The following is a 23,316-nucleotide window of genomic DNA, read 5'->3' as shown; positions in this document are numbered from 1 at the left end:
CATTTTCTCTTAAAGTCCTCTACATTAGAGTCAGATTTTAATAATCACACTTTCACAATCACATTTAATACTTAACTTCTATTCTTCTTTGTCCCTGAAAAGATAGAGAGTAGGTCCTGCCAACTCTTTCTCTAATGGTGTCATCAGGTCTGCTCTTAACTGTTTCTAGAGCCCTTGCCTTAAACCTCTTCCAATTTAGTTTGCTCTTGTTGCATCAAGGGAATGACTCCATATGCTCAAAATTAAGCTAAATATGAGGAATTGCTATTTCCTGCCACATGGGATTCCACTCATACAAAATCCACAATTGTAGCCTGGATTTTAAGACTACCCATCCCAAATTCATCTCTACCAGCATTCGCTGGTACCACTATCTTTAAAAAAATGTATTTCCTTGTGCTTCTAGGTATGCATTTCCTATTGAAGTCAAGCAAATATTCTTGCTGTATACCATAGTAAATTTGCAAATTCCTTCACTGTTGCCTTTGTACAGGCTTTAGAGCTTTTCTCATTCTCTTTGTGCCTTGATTCTTCTTTAAAACCCCTTTCACTACTCTCTTCCTCTAAGTAAGTTTTCTCAATTATCTCCAGGTCATATCATTTGCTCCTTTATTAAACAATCCTTTAACATTTGCATTTTACTTGAACTAAAAATATTTTAGCCCTTATTGTATGTTTCTCTGTAAGTGTTTTAAAAGATCATTATGTGTGTGCTCTTCAGTCTTTGAGAACAGGTATACTGCTCTCCCCTACAGAGCTTAATCTAGCAGCAAGCACTCTCACACAAGTTGATTTCTTAATAGGTGCTGTTAACTTTCTATCCTACATATAAGGGAACTCAATAAATGCTCTCTGGATTAAACTGAATTAGATGCTCATATTCAATAAACTATTTATAAGTGATGGTAAAATAAAGAAAAGAGAATAAATTTGAATTATAGTTAGGGGCGCTTGGGTGGCTCAGTCCATTAACCATCTGACTCTTGGTTTCAGCTCAGGTCACGATCTCAAGGTCATGAGATCGAGCCCCAGGTTAGCTCCATGTTCAGTGTGGAGTATGCTTGTCCCTCTCTCGCCCCCTCTGGCCCTCCCCTGGCTCAGGAACTCTCTCTCTCTCTCTCTCTCTCTCTCTCTATCTCCCTAAAATAAATATAAAAAATCTTTTTTAAAAATTACAGTGTTTCAAATCAGTAATGCTTCCCTTAATCCTACTCAGCTTTTAACATTTGCAGGGAGATTTCTCATGTGTGTTCTAATGCTACTTTTGCTTTTTAGGTCCATCCCCTTCCTCTTCACTCCTTTTTCCACCCAATGTCTATATGAAGAAACCCCAAAGCAAAATGAAAAGTATACTAGAGGTTATCAAGTTTCACATAAGTCCCATTGCTCGTACTTATGGTATGAAGCCACCATATCAATATTCTTCACACTGAGAGCTTTATTTAGAGCCTCCCTATGTCAAAAGATAATTAGTATCTTAGATAAGTTCTATCAGACAGCTTGATCAATTTATTTATCTAGACAATTTAGCATGAAGAAACAATAAAAGAAAATGCCACAGTAAAGTAAAAAAATACACAGTAAAGCTTTCTGCCCATTCTATACTGTCACTAGGCTAATAAAAAATTCACTTTTTCTTGGAATATTAAAAATTATTCAAAATGCTATTCTGAATAAAAATTTATCTGATTTAGTCATTTTGGTATTATTTCTTTTAAAGAACAAACTAAAACTATTAAACCTGTTAAGATTCTTAGCTAGTGAATAAAACAAGCTTGATTAATATTTTAAACACTAACTTACGGGATCAGCAGGTCCACAGAATTCTCGAAATGTCTTTGTAGGATTATTTTGTTGAATCTCCATTGCTACACAAGGGCCAGAATACATTTCTGTCACCATCTCCTATGATATATGAGAACATTTAAAAATTAGTAAAAATTAATAATCTTTTACTCAGCCTCTTTTAATTGCACCACTATTACAGATATTAAAATCTTACATTTGAATCCTCATGTACCCCACATGCCAAGCAGCTCCCCAATTCTGTCCATTTCTCCTGAAAAAAACGTGTTTTAGATATGTTCCCTCATCTCAATTCCTACCACTAGCATCGTTTAATGCTTTACCACTTGAGACTTTCATTAATTGAAATGATCTTCTTGTATGTCTTCCTTTTAAAGGTTTCTCCTCTTAAATACAGTCCTATCGAACATTCCTAAAGATCTAAATTTCAAAGTGTTTCTTCCAAAGACACTTTTAAAAATCATAATCATTTTCAGAAATGAAGACAACAGGGACCAGATTCTCTCACATTAAACATCTAGAAATGAGACAATATATATGAAACAACAGTTTTCAAACACTAGATGACAGGCAGTGCAGTATTATGATCCCTGATAGAAGAGAATCAAATGAAGTAAGCCATATGACTGCCCCATCTTACTTCCTGGAGGAAGTTTCCAGATAATGGGACAGGGAGAGGAAACACAACAGAGCCCAACACTCTCACTGAGCAGAAGAGACAAAGATTGGAGTTAGGGAGGCCAATGTAGCTAGAATTTGTAGGACAGATTACTAGAGGAGGTGAGAGAACTATGGGAGAGTAAGTTACAGGGATCTGCAGAGAAGTTCACCTGAGTCTTTGGCTAAGAGTCTATATATGTGTAGAGGAAACTACCCAAAGTGAAGAAAAGAACTCCCAGAAGCAGTTAAGTGAAACCATTCACAGAGAGAGCACAAGGCTGAGAAGACTTTGCATTTCCACCAGCCGGAGTGGAAAGCCCTCATGTGATACACAGGGCATCAGGTAGACCCCTCAGAAAGGTATTGCACCATAATAGTTGGCCTTATATATGGAATGCTCTGTACCCCTCCTATAAAGCTTAAAAGCAAGCCTTGAAAAGGTCAAACTGATCCTAAGTAACTTCCGTGAGTGCCAAAACTATGTCAAACACTCTTTGAAGGAATATGACATACATACCATGTAACATTATAAATTTCACATTATCCAGCATCCAATAAAAATTACTAGGCATGCAAAGAAATAAGAAAATATGAACCATCACTAGAAGAAAACTCAACAAAATGACACAGATGTAGCAATGACGGAAATGATTTTGGTTACATAGAATGTTAAAACGGCTAGCGTAAATGGGCTCTACATGCAAATCAGAGGAAGGAAACATGGACATGATGCAGAGAAAATCGATGATATTAAAAAGGCCCGAAGAATACACTCGTGGTGAGCACAGCATAACATATAGGGTTATTGAATCACTATGCCATACACATGAAACTAACGTAACACTGTGCCAACTATACTCAAAACAAACAAACAAAAAAAACACCCAGGGCGCCTGGGTAGCGCAGTCGTTAAAGCGTCTGCCTTCGGCTCAGGGCGTGATCCCGGCGTACCGGGATCGAGTCACACATCGGGCTCCTCCGCTGTGAGCCTGCTTCTTCCTCTTCCACTCCCCCTGCTGTATTCCCTCTCTCGCTGGCTGTCTGTCACATAAATAAATAAAATCTTAAAAATAAATAAATAAATAAATAAATAAATAAAAAAAAAAAAAAAAAACACCCAAATGGAACTTCTAGTGATGAAGACTACATCTGAATTAAATACCCTGGATGGGATGAACAAAACAAAATACTGCAGAAGGACAATAAATTTGAAGACATGAAATACCAATTACTCAAAAGCAAGCACAGACAGAAAGAAGAATGAATAAAAATGTACCACGGTAATTTTTTTTCCAACGACAAGCTGTCTAATATGCATATAATTGGGAGTCCCAGGAAAAGAAAAGAAGGGGTGATGAACAGATAAAGATTCCAAGAATTAATTGCTAAATATTTTCAAATTTGATAAGACTCATAAGCCAACAGATCCAACAGAGTCCAGGGAGAATAAACGCAAAGAAAAGTACAGTGAGCCAATAATTAAATTGGCTAAAAACAAAAAACCCCAATAACAAAAAACTCTTAAAAACAACCCTTCCCAAAAGAGACACATAACAGTAGAACAAAGAAAGATGCAAATGACAACAACAAAAATCTGTCAGCCTACAATTCTATTCCCAGGTAGGAAGTTTTTTTTTGTTTTGTTTTGTTTTTTAAGAGAGGGTAAAGGGCAGGGAAGGGAGAGAGGGCGAGGGAGAGAAACTTAAGCAGGCTCCGCCAACCGCAGAGCCCGATGCAGAGCTCAATCTCACAACCCTGAGATCATGATCTGAGCTGAAATCAAGAGTTGGACACTTAACCAACTGAGCCGCCCAGGTTCCCTGGAAGATATTTTTCACAAATGAAGGAAAAATAACTTTTTCGGTCAGACAAAATGTGAGAGAATTGACTACCAGCAGCCCTATAACATAAGACATGTTAAAGGAAGTTCTTCAGACAGAAGGATAATAGTATCAGACAAAAATAGGGACCTACACAAAACGATGGTAAACATGTGAGTAAATATAAAATATATTTTTTAGTTGGTGTGAAATATAATTGATTATTTAAAGCAAAATATTAAAAATGCATTGTAGGGTTTATAATATAAATGGAAATAAAGACGTATAACAACCACAGCACATAAGGGGGGGAAACGAAAGTATATCTACTCTTTTAAGGTTCTTAACTATATGTGAAGTGGTATAATGAGAAACACGAGAGAAAGAAAAGTACCTCTCACAGTGTCTGGAACACTCAGTGAATGTTCTTTTCTTCTCTACATGGGGAAAAAATACTTCAGGAAGAAGTGAAAATAAATATAAAGACTCAGAGGCAGAAGTACAGTTGGTGGGTATGAAGATCAGTATAGGAGCCAGGAGATCGGGAGCTAAAGTGAGACCACAGGAAAGCAGTAAGAGATGAGGCCAGACCACGTAGGGACATGCAAGCCATTTTAATGACTTTGGAGAGTTTATAATATACAATGACAAAGTAAAATAAAGGTAATTTATTACAGAACAATATTTAAATATTAATTGGAACTCAGTAATCACACCTAATAGAAATGCCAGAAGTTAAAAGAGGAGGGAAAGAGCTTCACAACTGATATAGTCCACAGAACCCTACTCATTAGAATCCCTAAAGGTATCTCCCTGAAGTCACTTTGCTATTTCACAAAGGTCATATGTAATTGATTTTTTATGGATAATTATGTTGAGTCTGATTTTCTGTCTCATGATGTTGAAGTACTGCCTATACATAAATGTCAAGAGCCAAGTTCTCAGTGGGGGCAGAAGGCAGCAGGAATATGCCATCCAAAAAGAGAGGAGTGAATTTTGTCTGCTTTTCTTCCATTTACTTCTCTCCTTGTCTTTTGGTGTTAATCACAAATACCATTAAAAATACAGGCATGAAGGGCTATGCAAATGTACAAAATGGAAAGAAAAAAAACCTGTTGGAAAAAGGACTCCATCAAAAGCATAATGTGCTCCTTAAAAAAGTGGACCCAACAAAATTCTCAAGTCACCTAGGTTTTTGTTTTTGTTTTATTTTGTCACCTCGATTTTTAATTAAGTAAAAAATTACCAAAACCAAACAGACCTGTTTGTTTCCTTCACAGCCCTTTGACTCCTGCCTTTTATGATGGGATCATTTGATTTAATGTCTGTCCTCACCAGACCATAAGCTCCATGAATGCAGGTAGTGAGCTTTTCTTTGTTCATCTCTCTACTTGATATCTAACACATTGTTTGGCACACAGTAGACACTCAGTATATAGATGTAGTAAATAAGTGGATCTTGATAACACAGTGAGGTAGGAATTACCTTTTTATGACTGCAAATGCTGAAGCAACAAATGTAAGTGTAAATGATCAACACAGGATTTACTACAAAGAATTATGTCAGATACAATAATGTCAGTGATGCTGTCCCTATTTCACACTATACATCCTATATTTAGGAGGATCGTTTCACCAACATATCTTCATTTTTTTTATTATGATATGTTAGTCACCATACAGTACATCATTAGCTTTTGATGTAGTGTTCCATGATTCATTGTTTGCGTATAACACCCAGTGCACCATGCAATACGTGCCCTCCTTAACACCCATCACCGGCCTAGCCCATCCCCCCACTCCCCTCCCCTCTGTAACCCTCAGTTTGTTTCCCGGAATCCATAGTCTCTAGTGGTTCCTTTTCCCCTCTGTTCCCCCCCACACTTCATTTTCCCCTCCCTTCTCCTAACGATCTCCCTGCTATTCCTTATGTTCCACAAATAAGTGAAACCATGTGATAATTGTCTTCCTCTGCTTGACTTATTTCACTTAGTATAATCTCCTCCAGTTCCGTCCACGTTGATGCAAATGTTGGGTAATCATTCTTTCTGATGGCTGAATAATATTCCATTGTATACATTTAGAATAATAAAATGAGTGGAACCACTATTATGACCTGATATCTCTTATCATTTATTTTATATAAAAGAATGTGGAGACAAGGAGGAAGAAGTGTTGTATGAAAAGTTAGAATAAGACTCAAATCACCTGTTTTTGTCCCTTTAGACCATGTTGCCTCTTAAGATTATTTTTACAGGGTCTTCTTTTTGAATTAGATAAACTTCCTAAAATTAAGACACATCCAACAATCTGCAGCGTTTAAAAATTTACCTCTTCCTTGAACTTAAACTCGAGTCCTGAATATTAACTGCCATGAGAAATAAGAGGCCTTGTGGGAAATACAATATTCACAATAACAAGTGAGACTCAGTATTTGCTATCTGATTTTTGGGGTCCCAAATTAACCAACGAAAGATACTTCAATCACATGCATTTGCAGTGTACGGATACAGATCCTCACACAACCTCCTTTGAACAAAACCGAATTATAAATGGGAAAAGCATTTTAAAAGCATTAGAATAAGAATATTTACAAAATATTAGTTACTTAAACAAAATATTACTGGGATAAAAACATTCTTATTTCCCTTTGGAGAAAATTTTCAAAGAAACAATTTCACTTAGTATCAACAGAACTTTATATCATATAAATACAGAACATCTCATAAAGATACGTAGATAATGTTCTGGTTCATGTATATACCCCATTTTCCCATTAGCAGAACACTCTAAACCAATTTTGATTTGAGATATTTGTTTTACACTGAATAAACCATTTCAAGATGAATAAAAAATGATAAGCATTACTAAAAATGGCTCACAAGGCTAACTCTGAAATAATGTAGTTTTTCTTCCCAAACAGCCAATATGTTCTTTATCGTAAGTAGACTCTGTTATTAATATCACAAGATTTAAATAGTAGTGACAGAGAGACTATCTTACTGAGAGTACCAGACAGAAGAAAACACATCAACACCAATTATTCTGGGATATCCTGACATTACAGTACGATATTGCTACTGTCATTCAAATTCCTGATTTCTTAGGGAAAATGACACACCCACCCAGTGATGTTTTTACTTTTACCTCTAGAATTCCCCAAATCAAAAGAAAAAAATCCTAAGAGTAAATATATATTACCTAAAAATAAATTACATGTATAGTATTTTAAAGCACAATATAGGAGACATTAAGTCAGAAATGAGGGGTTTTTTTAAAGTTATTTTCCAAAGGGAAATATGGCCCACCTCACATGTGTGCACAACACTAGTGACCTCAAGTATCTGTTACCAAATTCAATACTACATGATATTGTATGAAACTATAACTGATGATCAAAAGATATGTCTCCATGGGTTCATCTTATGCACAGCAGAGCTGTAACATAACATGAATGGAGGAAGATAGCAGTTTTCAACCATATTTTTTAAAGTAAAATTGAACAAATAAAAGAAGGAAAATATATAAAAGAGAGACTTAAGAAATGGAAAACAGCTGTCACTGTTTGAATTAAATAATAACACATTTTAAAATTCTTCCATTTAAGAAAATGCGTAACTCTAAAATGAAGAAGCTTGTAAGATTAAGGTTCAGTAAGCTGTAACAGAAGGAAAACCCACTGTGGTTCCTCTAAATAAGGTCTAAAGGGACACCAGTACGCTGAACACAAAACAGATTTCACAATCAGTCCTGACTTTGTAGGACTAAATAAGAAAAAGTCTCCGGCAGGTTCTCAGACCAGTGTATTTGTTCTTTTTAAAGAAGATTGAAAGGAAAAGTCATAGAGAAGTGAGAAGGGAAATCTAGTCTCATTGTCAAGAACGGTAAACTTTATGCCAAAAAAAAAAGCCAACACTCTGTAAAACTCTGTAGATGAGGAGACAGTCCACCAGCACAAGTGTATCTAAGATAATTTCATAAAGAGGAGAAGGAAACTAATTTTGATCAAATATCTACTATGTTTTATTTTAAGGAACGACGTTTGGCTTATCATTTGTTTTCAAGAACGTACTTCATTGCCCTCTGACCAAATCCTTTCAAATCTTCTTATTTCTTCAGTCTCAGTCACATTTTGAGATGACTCTACCTGCATTTATATCATTAAAGTAGATGTTAAATAATGCCCTGGAGTTATACTGTAACTATTTGCTTTTACCTTTCTAAAGCATTTGGAGAGTCTTCCTCTCTGAGAATATTATAAACTTCATAGAGAATGTCCAAATGTGTCAATATCCCAGCAAATTTTTTTTTTGCACTGTGGTATATTTTTGTTTTACAAATGAAACAATAAGATATTTTAAAAGCTGATTCAGTGGCTCTCAGAGATAAGAATGCCTCAGTCATGGGTCTGACCCGCTGGCAACTGGCAGACTCGTGAAAACTTTCATGATTATAAATTATACCGAGATCCCCCAGATTTAAGATACACAAACTGTTTTCAGTACCACTGCTTTACATTTACTTTGATACTTACATTATACTCAGACACTACTCCTTTATAAACTTCATAAAACTCTTCAACATTAACTCGATCCATGTTGAACTGGATTGAAACAAAGCAAAACATAACATAAGCCAACCACCAAAAGAACATAAAATGAACCACACTCAGCACTTGGCATTTATGATCTCTTGGATAGATTTTCTTTACTTTAAAATATAAACCTTGCACAAATTAAGTACTCTGAAAATGTGTTGTTAAAGATCAGCTCATCAGTAATAAAAATGGGTAACATTTATTGAGTACTTAATGTATCAAGCACTGTTCTAGGACCTGTACACGCATCATCTCATTTAATCCTCACAACAAACCCATAAATTACGTCACGTGCAGGTTACATAACCTTCAGATTTGCGTTCCATCTCAAGCAATCTGACCCCACTGGTCACGCTCTTAACCACTACACTCTACCTCTCTCTGAATGAAACCGCATTCTCAACACACATGAAAAACTTACAATGTCATATTGTTTACTGATAGACTAGTGGCCCAAGAAATATTACTAATGAAAAGTACTTCAGATTTTGTAGCAGCCAAAAATAATACCCTTTTCCTCCCAAGCATTCAGAAAAATCCCTAGCTTGGTTCATAGTAAAGCATTTACACGAATTGTCTGGAAATCTAAAGTCAAAAAGAATTACAAGAGTATGCTTATAAGATAAACCTATAAAGACTCTTATCCAGGCAGGATTCAAATTTAGTTAAAAATAAAATTGCATTAAGTTCTAGGGTCTCAAGAACTAAGACCTTAGATTTTTTTTAAATATCCTCAGAATTAACAATTTTATTTTCTCTCCTACTTTGTTTCTTTATTGTCACCAGAATTGAAGATCACTGAGAAATTTCTGCCTAGCTGGGCAATAATTCAAGCTGGGAGGATTTATTCCATAGGCAATATAACTATTACAGGCAGGGAATTTTGTTTGATTTCAGTGTTTTATCCTACAGTCCCACAACTTGTTGTATTTTTAATATAACAAAATAATAGACTATATAATATTAAGTACTTATAATTTGCCCTGCAAATTCTACAAGGCATTGCCTAAGGTTATTTCATTTAATTCCTAAAATAATACATTGAGGCAAATAATAATGTTCCCACTGGCCGGGAGATCCATGGGTGTAGAGGGCAGCCAACCCACGATTCAGAAATAGAGCTTCCTGACGCCAAAACTCAATGACTATGATTGCCACTAAACTACCATGCCTCCCCCATAGGTTCAATCAATCCTTTTCTTAATTATTATTCTTGTTTTCACCAAGCACCTCCTCTGGCCAACCATGCTAGGTTGCAGGCCTAGAGTCGGATCAATGTTTAAATCTAAAATTTCTACAAAACACACCGTTTTAAAGCAGGCTTAGGTCCTACAATCCTATGAATACATCACCAAGCTAATACTTTCAGGACGTTTTGGCCAACAATTTCTTTATAATCCTAGGTAAGATTCTTCAACTTTCTTACTAGTCTCCAAGTTTGGCCTGATGACTCTGCAAACTAGTCGATATTTCTGACCTTTTATTTGGTTTGCAGGCATTCCTACCAATTAGGGACACAAAACTGTCAGAATCCCAGTTACTGCCCTGACCCCTGATTTTGGATGATCCTAGGACTTCGCAGAAATCAAAAGCAGTTCCTTCTCAGGAAAAGAACACATAAATCATACTGGTAAGAAAAATCTCAGCTCCAAAGTCAGTATTTCATTATCAAAATAGCATAAACTTGCTGGTCTTCACACCTTGTAAAACCCAAATTGTTTATCTGACTCCTGTAACAACTTGTACCCCATTTTTTGTCAAGTGCTGGTAAGTACAGCACAAAGGTGTGAGCTCTACAGACATGGGTGTTGTTTCCTCAGTGAAGGGTTTCCTATAAATGCATCCACTAGGCAATTTTGAACAGTTGTAGGCTCTTTGGAGGTCAAGTGGTGTGACTGCCAACAGAAGCTGAAATGTGCTAACTCCAAAGAAGGCTCTGAGGGAAAGTCCAGAAACCAGCAGAAGGCCCTGGTTAAGGGAAAAATCTCAACTGATTCTTTTTCTCCACTCTCTTCTTAGTCTCTAAACAACAGAAAGCTCAGTATTATCTACTCAACTTAATTCTATTTTTTGTTCGTAGGAACTAAATACATTGTTTCCATCTATAATTTATTTTGCAACCGAAGTCCCAGAAACTGTACAAACCTGTTTTATAACCTTAAATTAGGTGTACCATTTGAATTTTAGTTCCCTCAGTGAAAGATTATATGGTAAAATAATTTCAAAAACATTTTTTTTTGATTGTAAGGTTATCAAGCTCAGGAACTATATAGTTTTATTTTTAATGTGTTGAGTTCACAAGTGCACAGAGAAAATTCAATATAAAACATTAAGAAAAGAAATCTGTCAATAGATTATGAGTTATTGCAAACTACTTACCATCTGCATAGCTGAGATTTCAAAACCTGCATCCCGGATAGCCATGAGGATCTTTCCCAGCAGTCCTGAAAATACAGAACAAATGGGGGCAAAAATACAAAATTCCCAAGGCATTTTAGTTTCTTAGAAAGGCAAATTTTCTACCTCAAAGTACTTTGCTTACACTCTATATGGAGAAATCACATATTTCTTCAAGGGAAACTAAATCCCTAATATCAAGCATCACCAGTAATCATTTGACTCACTTAATAAGTGCTTCAGGAATATCAACAACGATCCCGAAGATTATGCAAAAAAACCTTTAAGATGCTATGTTGCCTTAAAGCCCCTGAAGTCTAGTGCTGTAGAGAATATGCAAATCAAACAACTGAAGCTAACATTACAAAAAAATGAAAGGCCAAAGCACCGGATATGGGAGTTCCAAGGATGAGTTCAAGGGAGGAAAATCAAATAATAACTGAAGGGGTGGCAGAAGCTTTAGGGGAAATGAGAGCATGAATTGGTACTTAAAGCCTGTAGATAGATGGGATTATATGGGGACACAGGTATTAAAGGACAGAAGGCACAGGTCTGAGAAAATGTGCCCATGTTCACGTGACAGTAAGTAAGGCAGAGAAGAAGGGAAAAAAAAAAAAAGAACAGCTAAAAAGGAAAAGAGACTTGATCCAAATTAATGAAGGCCTTGGACAGCAACATGAGGAATTTGGTCTTTATCCCACAGATCAGTGCTTTTTATAATAGGGACCGTAGATTCTGGGAATGTGGGACTGATTTTGAGATTCCATTAGTTTAGTATAAAAATATTCTAAGCTGCTTTTTTTCAAGTCAGTTCTAAAATTCTCTCTCTCTCTCTCTCTCTCTCTCTCACACACACACACACACACACACATACACACACCTCATATATTTTGGATGATCTGGATGCTTATTTGGTACCCCAAATCACCAAGGAGTATGTACTTTTTTTTAACTATCTTACTGCAGCCAGGTAGCGCTATTATGATTGTAGCAAGTTGAAGAATGGGGGAAAAAAAAAGACAATGACAGACCTATTTCTCAAGTGATATATTTGAACCAAGTGAAGGCCAAATGGTACCAGAGCATGCTGTAGAAACAAAGGTTCCTCAGAAGTCTGAAGAGTAGAAGAGGCCCAGGCCGACTCAGAGCACTCTGTTCCATACCCATGACTTGGTGACGGAGTTTTGTCAAACATCCTTTATCTTATCAATGTTGTTAAGTTAAATTTTACTCATTTCATAGTCTTGTTTGTAATGAATTTGTAAATTGCTTTAGTTATACAGTTGCACGTGCAAAGGTTTATATTTAGTTTTATATTTGGACATATTTAAGTTGCATTATAATTACAATAATTCACGTCAACACTGGGGGTCCATCAGAATATTTTTCCTCCAAAGGAAACACTGCCAAAAGAGACAGCCTCTGAAAACGTTGAGCAGAACACAGGACAAAATAGTGTTTTAGGAAGATTATTGATACAATAATGACAGGCAAGCTGGTCTGAAAAAAGGGAATAAAAGAAAAACAAAGGCTTTTGAAACCATCTAGCAGGGTCACTGGACTTGGATGGCAGCACTAGAGAAAGAAGTAATGAATATAAGACATTTCGAAACAAGAACTAATAGGACTAAACTGGATGCAGAATGTGAAGATGAAGGAATATAGGTTGACTGAAAGATGGATAGCATCTTTCAGAAGAAAACAACTAATAAAAATAAATTGATTAATCTCCTGGGGAAGGTCATCAAGATGGCATGACTGCCAGTTGACCAGGGAGCTGGACCCAGGCACTGGAGGGCTCCCCACCACCTTCCCTGCCCTTGGAATGTGGGTTCTTTTTGCCTTTCCCACTCCCAGAGGCTGCTCCAAGGACAACAGCCTTGAGATAATGATGCATGGTACTGCACGGTATGTGTGACGGAACCCAGTTAAGACCTCTAGAGAAAGTTTTAAGATTTGGCAGGTGGGTGCAGGTATCCACTTGCCCTGCTGCTGCCCAAGACAAGCTTTGTATATAAGTTTCCTTGCTTATTAATGCGACCACCTACTAACCTGTAGTGGCCTTCCTGTTTCTTCAGTCTTTCCCTGCCCTCTGAGTTCAGGGCCCAGTTTCAGATTACACTCAGAAAGCTTCTAAGGAGGTTATGAACCAACAATTAAGGAAAAAGACTGAATTATTTTGAACGTAGAAACAGAATTTTAAAAGAGAACACTGATCAGTATTTGAGAAGAGAGCATATCCAATGGCTAAAAGAAGATTGATGAATGAGTGAATAAACTCCCTACACAAAATAGGTGATAAGGGATTGCATTCCAATAGCTACACAGGTAGAAGGCTATAATGAGGTGTGCAGACAGGCAGAGCTGAAATGATGAGAACAGAGGTCTGCTTGTTTGACAAAAAGAAGAGGAAAAGCAAAAAAATGAAAAACAAAAATAAAACCTGTTAGGAATGAGTTTTGAGAAAATATCTAAAGTTTGGAAATTAAGAATGAAAATGAATAAAGAAAGATATATGAAGAGAGATGTATAGGAAAAGAAAGAAGAAAAATATTACAGTAGTATCACCATATCAAACAGAGGGGAAAATTCTTAGAACAGAGGGACAGTCAAGAATTAAAGGAGATTCTAAGGATAGACTGTATGGTGACTAGCATAACATAATAAAAAATTATTATTAAAAAAAAAAGAATTAAAGGAGATTAAGGACCGTGGGAGTGGAGATAAAACCTTCAGCATAAGCAGGACAGTATGTTGACATTAAAGACATTTAAAAAGGCTGTAGCAACAGAGAGTTAGGAAAAAGAAGTTAGATAACCCACTAAAAATCTGTACCAAAGACTAAGATGACTATGGGTATGAGAATCTTAACCAAAATTCCAAGTCTTTAATCAACAGGAAAAAATATTAGGAAAGAAAGAAGTAGATTAGGAATTACTAAGGACTGAACTCTTTAATATGAATTTATACCATTTAATCCTTAAAGCAACACTCAAACAGAGGCTACTATTCCACTATAAAGATGAGAATATATCAGGTTTTAGATAACAGATAATTTGCCTGAAATCATAAAGTAGTGTATCTCCAAATCTGTCTTTCTGCAAGTCTAGTAAGAAAAAATAAATGCGTATGTGAAAGCCAGATATATAAAATTCACTGGACAATATAGGACCATGATCATTTTAGTTCTCATTGTATCTCCAGTGTCTAGCATTGTTCTGGCATGTAGTAAGTGTTTAACAAATACTGTTTACTGAATTAAGAAATAACCAAAGAGACATGCAATCATAGCTTTGATGCAAACTCAGGGAACTCCAAGGGTCTTCAGAGCACAATTTGAAAATACTAGCAAATTACAAAGGAGTAACTGAAGTTAGAGAGAGGGAAAAGGATTATTTAAAAATGTTGGCTTGATGATCTGAGAAAAAAAAGTTCATACTTACTTCATGCCATATACAAACAGTAACTGAAAATGAATTTAAGGTAAATGTAAAAGAAAAAAAATTGGTTAGAGAAATACATTGGTGGCTATTTTCTTCTCATGATAAAGGTACACTTTTTAAATATAAAAGGAAAAAAAAAAGAGTTCTGTTTTTGCTATGGTTGAGTAGCTCCTATTGGAATAACCTTCCCTCAGAAAAAAACATAAAAACACAACCACCTGGAGGCACTGAGCGGGTTCCCTGTTTTTTTGCAGTGGTCAACTTGAGGGAAAGCCATAGTCTGCACTAAAACTCTGACTGAAAGCCCACAGAATTAGCAAACTGAAAGAACTAGAAGACAAGGTGTAGGCAACCACGGACACTGGAAAGTGAGTAGACAATCCCAGATAAAAGAAAATCCAGAGAGAAAAGCCTGACTTGTGCATATAAACATTGCTCAAATCTTGGAAAAACTGAAGCATTCATATATGGAGCAGACTCCAAGAAACCCAGCTAAGATTAAATTAACTGAATGGAGTTTTGAGTTACTACCCAACAAAGTGAAAACAGAGATTGATTGCCTGATCAATTCAGCAAGTTTACTGGTTGCATTTAAAGTACCAATATATCTTTGAAGAAGATGACAACATCTAGAATTTTGTAATATCTCATTCACAATATTCAGGATATGATCCAAAATTATTTGACATATGAGGACACAGAAAAACATGACCTACCCCTAAGACGAAAGAGAATCAATGAAGACCAACCTCAAATGACCCAGATGTTACAATTAAAAAAAAAAAAAGATTTTAAAGTAACTGTGATAATTGCTTAAAGAATAAAAGAAAAATATACTCAAAATACATGAAAAGATAGGAAATCTCAACAGGGATTAAGAACTGCAAAAGAATCAAATGAGAAATACATCTGATCTACAAAATTCAGAGTAGAGACTTAAGAGCAGAAAAAATTTCAACGTAGAATGAGTCAATCTGAAGACAGATCAACAGAAATCATCCCATTTGAAGAAAGGATAGACAATTTTTGAAAAACAATGAACAGAATAGCAGGATGAAACAATACCAAAAAGTCTAATATACATGCAATAGGAGTCTAAAATAAGACAGAAAATATTTAGAGATCTAATGGCTGATTTTTTTCCAAATTTGTTGACCTACTGAATCTAAATTTGTGCTTTTTACCAATCACAAGCAGATTTTTTTTAAATAAAGAAAACAACCAGGCACATCATCGTCCAGCTGCTAATAATCAAAAATAAACTCTTGAGAGCAGCCAGAGAAAATGACTCATTGTATACAGGGAATAACAATTTCAATGACTGCTGACTTCTCTTAAGAAAAAGGGAGGCCAGTAGACAGCTGAACATTTTTAATGTGCTGAAAGAAAAACAAACTGTCAATTTGAAATTCTATGCTTAGCACTTCAAGAATCATGGTAAAATAAAGACACTTTGAGATAAAAGAACACTGAAGGAATTTGTTTTCACCAAACTCATACTTCAAGAAATGTTAATGGAAGTTATTTAAGTTGAAGGAAAATGAAACAAGATTAAAAATAGGATCTTCAGGAGAAATGATGAGCATAATTAAAGGTAAATATGTGGGTAAATACAAAAGACTATTTTTTCCTCTTAATTTCTCTAAAATACATATGCCTGATTGAAGCAAAAGTTTTAACATTGTTTTGTAGGTTTTAAAATGCATGTGAATGTAATACATTTCAGAAATATAACATAAACCAGGTAAAGGGAGAAAATGGGCCTTTACAACTGAAAAATTTCCACATTTTATGTGAAATAGTATAACATCAACACATTTTAAATAGACTGAAAATTCAGGATGTATACTTTAATCCTTACAAAAGTGGTTTTCAAAAAATAGTCCTCAAATAAGCCACATCAACATTACCCAGGAACTTGTTAGAAGTGCAAATTCTCAGGACCAACACTCGACCCAATGAATCAGAATCTCAGTGAGTGGAGACCAGAAATCATTGCTTTAATAGACCCTCCATGTGATTCTGTTATACGCTGAAATTTGAGACCCAAAGTCCTTGCATAACCACTAAAAAAAAAGAAACAGAAAGAAAGAAAGAAAGAAAGAAAGAAAGAAAGAAAGAAAGAAAGAAAGAAAGAAAGAAAAGATTTATTTTATTTATTTATTTGAGAGAGTGAGAGAAAGCATGAGCTGGGGAGAGAGAAAGGGACAAGCAGACTCCCCCCTGAGCAGGGAGCCCAATGCAGGGCTCGATCCCAGGACCCTGGGATCACAACTTGAGCCAGCAGACACTTAACCCACTGAGCCACCCAGGTGGCCCAAGAAAAAAAAGACTTATATTTAAAAAGCCCATGAATAAATTAAAATGGGATTCTTAGAAATATCAATTAATCCAAAAGAAGAAAGGATAAAGATCAAAAAGGGGGAGGGGGAATAGAAAACAAATAATAAAATAGTAAACCTAAAAGCAATCATATCAATAATTACATTAAATGTTAGTGAACTAAAAATATCCATTTAAGGCAGAGATTTTAGATGTACTAACAAAATAAGATCCAATTATATGCTATCAACAGAAAACCACATTTAAATATAAAGGCACAGGTAGGTTGAAAATAAATGATGGAAAAAGATACCATGTAAATAATAGGTACAACAAAGCTGGAATGGTTATATTAATTTCAGATAAAGGAGAATGTATAATGTCCTAAGAAGATAAATGTCCTAAGAGGCATTCAGGAGACAGTACTTTAGACAGAGAGCTGGAAGAAGATGGATGTTCAAGACAAACAGAGCACTGAGCAAAGGTATGAGGATATAAAGCAGGCATGGTTCTTCTGGTGGAGGGGAAATCAGACAGGAGAGAAGGCAGGGGAGGTGGCAGAAGCCATACAACAGAAGGACTTATAGACCATATTTAGAGGTTTGGGTTTTATCCAATAGGACAGGAGTTCTCACAACTTTTGGTCCCATGGACACTTGAGCTTTTAGAAATTATTAAAGACTCTAAAAAGCTTATACTTATATAGGTTTTATCTATCTATATTTATTTGCTATAAATGAACAAATTTAAGAAAAAAACTAAGAAAATTCTTAAATATTTATTAATTTAAATATAACAAAAATTCTTTACATGGTGACATAACATTTTGTGAGAAAAATGACTATATTTTCCAAAAAAAAATAATAAGAAGACTCGCATTGTTTTACATTTTCAAAAATCTCCTTAATGTCTAACTCAATAAAAAGCAGCTGTGTTCTTACAACTGTCTCAGCTTTCAATCTGCTGCTATGCGTTGCTTTGGTTAAAGTATATTTAGTTAGAAAATAGTGAAGTATTTTAATAGCCTTTAATATAAACGTATACATTCTTCTTTATTTGACATACGGTATTTTCTTAAAAGCTCACTGAAACACATAATTTCAAACTTTACCAATGAATTTTTTTTTACTCTATTACATTAAAATCCACTGGTCTATTGTATAATTTGAAGGAATCTTTTACCCATGCATGATTTTGTAATATCACATATTGATCATTTGGAAACTATTAGTTCACTGAGTTATGCGGATCTTCCAAATGCTGACTATTTTCATTACGTCAGGACAAAAGAAATCACATTTGTTAACATCACCACCAATTTCATCAGAATAGTCTGTAAGTTATGAGGAAACTGTCAAGCTTACGGTGGTAAATACAGTTTTGCAAGATCCTAATTATGATTTTCATTTATCATTTTATCTTCTCCGGGATTTTTATCTTTGGCAACAACTTTTGCCAGTTGTCATTTCTTTGAAATAACAGGCCTATTTATTTCAAGAAAAATTCACACCAAATACCCAAGTTTGAATAACCATACTTTGTCAGTCATTCTTTAAAGCAAACATGACATTCCATGCAAAAGCCCTCTAGTTGAGCTCACAACTCAAACACCTATATAAGTACTTTTCCTAAAGATCACATTATATTTCAGTATGGAGCAAAAGTGTTTTATATATACTTCCCATGTCTTCACACACGATATTAAAAAGACATATACTTGAAGGTCAAGAATTAATAAAATTAATAATTTTCACTGCTTCATCAAGGACATTCTAAAATGAAAGTGGACCTTTTTTTTCCTGCAAGCACACGATAGTTAAAAATACAGTGACTCCTAGTCCATAGCACAGTTTGCTACCACTACTTCATTTTGCTAAGGTACCAGCAGTTTTATCTACCATTGGTTTTGCACCATTAGTGCAAATGTCACCACATTTTAAAAGGCAAATATGAAATAGATTTCATCTCACGGGTACCTCAAAGGGTCTTATTTGTTATAATAAAGAAAACGCTTTACATGATTATATAAGAATCCTGATCTAAAGATGAAAGCAGTATTAAGCCCCATGCATTGATCAATACCAAGAGAAACCAACAATCTACATCTATTTATGAAAATAGATTTCATCTCACGGGTACCTCAAAGGGTCTTATTTGTTATAATAAAGAAAACGCTTTACATGATTATATAAGAATCCTGATCTAAAGATGAAAGCAGTATTAAGCCCCATGCATTGATCAATACCAAGAGAAACCAACAATCTACATCTATCATAAATCTATAATCACATTAAACCATGCTCCGTGAAATGTACCACTTGAACAGAATAATTCTATTCACAGATAAATAATAAAAAAGATAGTTCAAGTAACATTGCCATTCTGCCAAGAACAGTCAGACGTGAGTCAAAGATATTGCTTTTTTTATATTCAGTTGGTTCTGTGTGGAGGCAGGATAGAGAGGCATTTAAGAAACCTGTTCTGTGTTTAACAGCTTGAAACAACAAACTGTCAATAACCATATGTCCTTCACTTTGTTCTAGATAGAAAATGTTCAGATGACTGAACAAATAACAATAACTATGTAAATGAAGTAGCAAAAAGAAAAAAAAAAAGTAAAATTGCACTCCATGAAGCAAACAAGTTCAAAAGGGTCAAACAAAGCAGACTGCTTTTTTTATTTGGCTGGTATTTGCATAGCTAATTTGTTTTTTAATGGTTTGCTTATGACTCCATGAATGCTCTTAAATTTTTTGAATGTCAAATCACCTCTCCATCTCCACTCCCAGTGCCTTAGTTCACATCCTTATACCTTTCACTTGGATTGTTCAAAAGCCTCTTAATAATTGGCCACGCTGTATGCAATCATCAATATCGGACATCTATTGCTTTGTTTTTCTAAAAACTCTTGTTTTTCCTGGAATTTGAAGCCCCTATCCTCTTTTAGAAAAACTGATCTCACCAGTCATTTGATTAGAAAGGGAGCTGCCTGCCATCTTCCTATACTATTCTATGACCATGGTCTCAGTACGTAGTCAAGAGGTGGCAGCAGACCTTTTAGCACTCTGCTAGGGCCAGAGTAATTCACATAGGGATGGGACTATGTTCATAAGTATGTGAGCCCTGCACTGCTGGCAACTGTCCCTCTCTCCCAAGGTGCTGGGCAAAGCTTATTTAAGAGCATGAAGCTGACAGTCAAGAGAAGCAAATATAAAATCCAGAGAGAAGAGCGATGCTGACCAAATCTCTGTTTAGAGTCCTCCCTAAGCCTAGTCCAGTCTCTGCCCTTCTTCCAGCAGAACAGTTAAATGAGAAGGAATTAGGGGATTCAAGCTAGGATTCCATCAGCTGTGCTAACAGTGTCCTCATTAGACCACCTTACTTACATAAGAGAGGATATACTGCAGCCTGAGCAAGAAAGGTGGTAGTAGGAAGGGCGGAAAAAGAGGAAACAGTTTAAAAAAAAAAAAAGTGTGATATTCCAATGTGTGATAAAAGAGGATTTGTAGACAACAACAAATATCCTGGAAAAAAATCCTAGGCATGGCCAAATGATCAGTAAGTGGGATTAGAAGATGACCCCTCCCTCTGTCCACAAAGTTCATAAAATGATCATGGTTGGAAAGTATAAGAGAAGAAACTGATAATATAATATTCAGGTACATTGACGTTCAAATAGTATTTTTAGAAATAGTAGACTTACCCATTCAAATTAAAACTGGCTTGTACCAAATAGGGAAACAAAAATGCAAGGCAACTGAACAAAATAGGCACTTTAACACCAATTGGTATCAACAAGCAAAAAGGCAGAGCAAAAATTTTCATGCTACATTTTCATATTAAATCACATGACACAGCGGGTACCACTTGGAAGAAAACAAACTGGCACCAGGCTTATATGATCCGGGATGGATACACAGGTGCCAGATAAAGTAGCCCAGGTCACCAAAGCAGGTATAATGGGGGACAGATATAACAAGGGGCTAACATAATTTCCAAGACTTATCTGGGTATGGAAGCAGCAACATTATGAGTCTTGGGAATTGGGACAAGCTTCTCCCAAGAATTACTGTGAAAATCCAGCTTGAATACATAATGGAAACAAATGAAGATGGGACTTTTTCAGTTTTAAATAACTACGTAAGTTGTATATAGTTTTGAGAATCTATTGCTTCTCCCTCCGATCTGGTATCTGATCAGGGTCCACAAATCAATGTTAGCAGATTTGCCTTGATTTGGCTCTGTTACCTATCATCATCACCCCTACAAGGAAGGGGTGATGAGTATTGTTCAAAACAGCCCAGAGTTAAAAATGAGTTATTCTCTCTCTCCTTATAGCTGCCAAGGACGGGTGAAACCTCCCACAGTATGGCATAGAAGAGGAAGATTATCTACACCTACACATGAGAGATTTGGCCACGGGCTAAGTATCAATTTGCTCTCCAGGCCACAGATGTTTACATTTTGGGAAATAATCCAGTTTGGAAAGCTCTCTCCTGGCCTATCTCAGTTTAATCTCGATATGGTCTCAGTTTCTTTCTTCATTTGCAAAAAGTGTAGTTCCTCCCTCGTAGGGGTGTTATGAGGATTAAATGTGTCTTTATATGTAAAATGCCTAGACCAGCCAGTGGCAGACAACAGCACTGTTAGGTAATGTTAGCAGTCATAGATAATAACTGTCACAAGCGAATTAGTATAAATTCAGCTGAATACTTAGCTTTGCTTATAGAATTAGCATGAATCTAATTTTAGCAGTTCTGTTGAAATGCAAGTATTTTATACCTCCCATTTCACAAGAAACACTGCGCCTCCAAGACATCTCAAGGAGGCTGATGCTAGTGTCCAGGTCATTACACCTAATGAGATGGCTGCACTGATGGATGAGAAATAAATAACCAGGGTCACAGCAACACCAGCTGCAGGCACAGCAGAGCCTGACAGACACACTGATTCTCAAGAGAAGAAAAGGCACTGTTGTAGATGCCAGCAGTACCTGGCAAACACAGTGATTCATGCTAACAGTAGATCAGAGCAAGAAAAGAAGGGAGGAGGAGGTCCTCACATGGCAGCTAACATGTGCTCTCTCTTCCACTATCTCTCTTCCACTGTTTCTTCTTTTTCCACCTTTCCTACCACAACTTTTCTTTCTCAGGCTGCAGTATATCCTGTTTTATGTAAGTAAAGTGGTCTAATAAGGACGCTATTAGCACAGCTGATAGAAACCCAGCTCAAATCTCCTAATTCTGATATAGTGAACAAAATCAAAATTTCCAAAGGGGTAGCAATATTAACGATGAACAAAATAAAAGTCAGGGGGAAAAATATCATAGGATATTTTAAAAAGTGAAATTAGAATATCACAAATCTATATGCACAGAATATATGACACATCATTTATAAAGAAAAATATCAGAAGTAAAGGAGAGATAAACAGAAACATAGCATTCTCAAATTTTTGCAGACTCAATAAAAATATTAAAAATAGAAGATTTTTATACAAATTAAGCGTATTCTAAACATCTCACCAATGTAACTATAATAAATAAAAATTATATGGGCCATTTTATTTGACTAACATATAATAAAATGAGAAAAATTCCAGAAAACTTAACAACAACAAAATTCGAAATCTTGGGAATTTATAAGTACTCTCCTAAAGAATGATTGGAACAGTGTTGACTAACACAAGAATATGTGAGTAACAAATCAGAAGAAACCTACCAAATCAAACAATAACTTTAAGGAGTTAGAATATAATGAAGCAGATAATCTTATATACACATCACTACAGAAGTACTTGATACCCTCTTTCTGGAAGATAAATTGGGGCTTATCAAAAAATTTAAAATTTTATCATTTGATATAAGAACTGCATCTCTTGAAATTATTCTAAGGATAAATAAGAGATCCATAAGGATTTACACAGGAAAAAACTAATCACAGAAGTATTAATAATAACATTTTAAAATTTCTAAATAATAAAGCAAGGAAAAGGTAAAGAGGAGTACATTCCTACAACTATTATTCAGACTTTAAAATTATGTTTTCAAAGATTATTTAATTGTACAGAAGAAAATTCAAAATACAGTGTTGGGTTAAAAAAGGTGCAATATAAACTTATATAAGTAGGATAATTCCTACTTGCTTTATGAAAATAGTATTACCTTAATACCAAAAGCAGACAAAGTATAAAAAATATATAACTACATATCAATAACCCTCATGAATATTGTTGTAAAAATCCTGAACAAAATATTAGCAAATTGAATTC

At 35.4% G+C, this 23,316-nt stretch overlaps 1 protein-coding gene across 5 annotated transcripts in view; it reads right to left on the bottom strand.

Annotated features, from left to right (window-relative positions):
* The window catches only part of NME7 (NME/NM23 family member 7), a 244,015-nt gene that overhangs the window by 127,127 nt on the left and 93,572 nt on the right, over positions 1-23,316 (bottom strand). For all 5 annotated transcript variants that reach the window (XM_045797508.2, XM_087859033.1, XM_045797519.2 and 2 more), the window contains 3 exons: positions 11,263-11,327; positions 8,821-8,889; positions 1,804-1,905 (listed from right to left, as the gene is read on the bottom strand). In XM_045797508.2, the coding sequence (XP_045653464.1) occupies positions 1,804-1,905; positions 8,821-8,889; positions 11,263-11,327 (236 nt within the window). The remainder of the gene's footprint in view (positions 1-1,803; positions 1,906-8,820; positions 8,890-11,262; positions 11,328-23,316) is intronic.

Source organism: Ursus americanus, chromosome 2, assembly GCF_024610735.1.
Source record: "Ursus americanus isolate L20-20 chromosome 2, mUrsAme1.1.p, whole genome shotgun sequence".
NCBI classification, from domain to species: domain Eukaryota; kingdom Metazoa; phylum Chordata; class Mammalia; order Carnivora; family Ursidae; genus Ursus; species Ursus americanus.
Note: the sequence above shows the minus strand (reverse complement) of the source record. Positions and strands in the feature narration are given on the sequence as shown.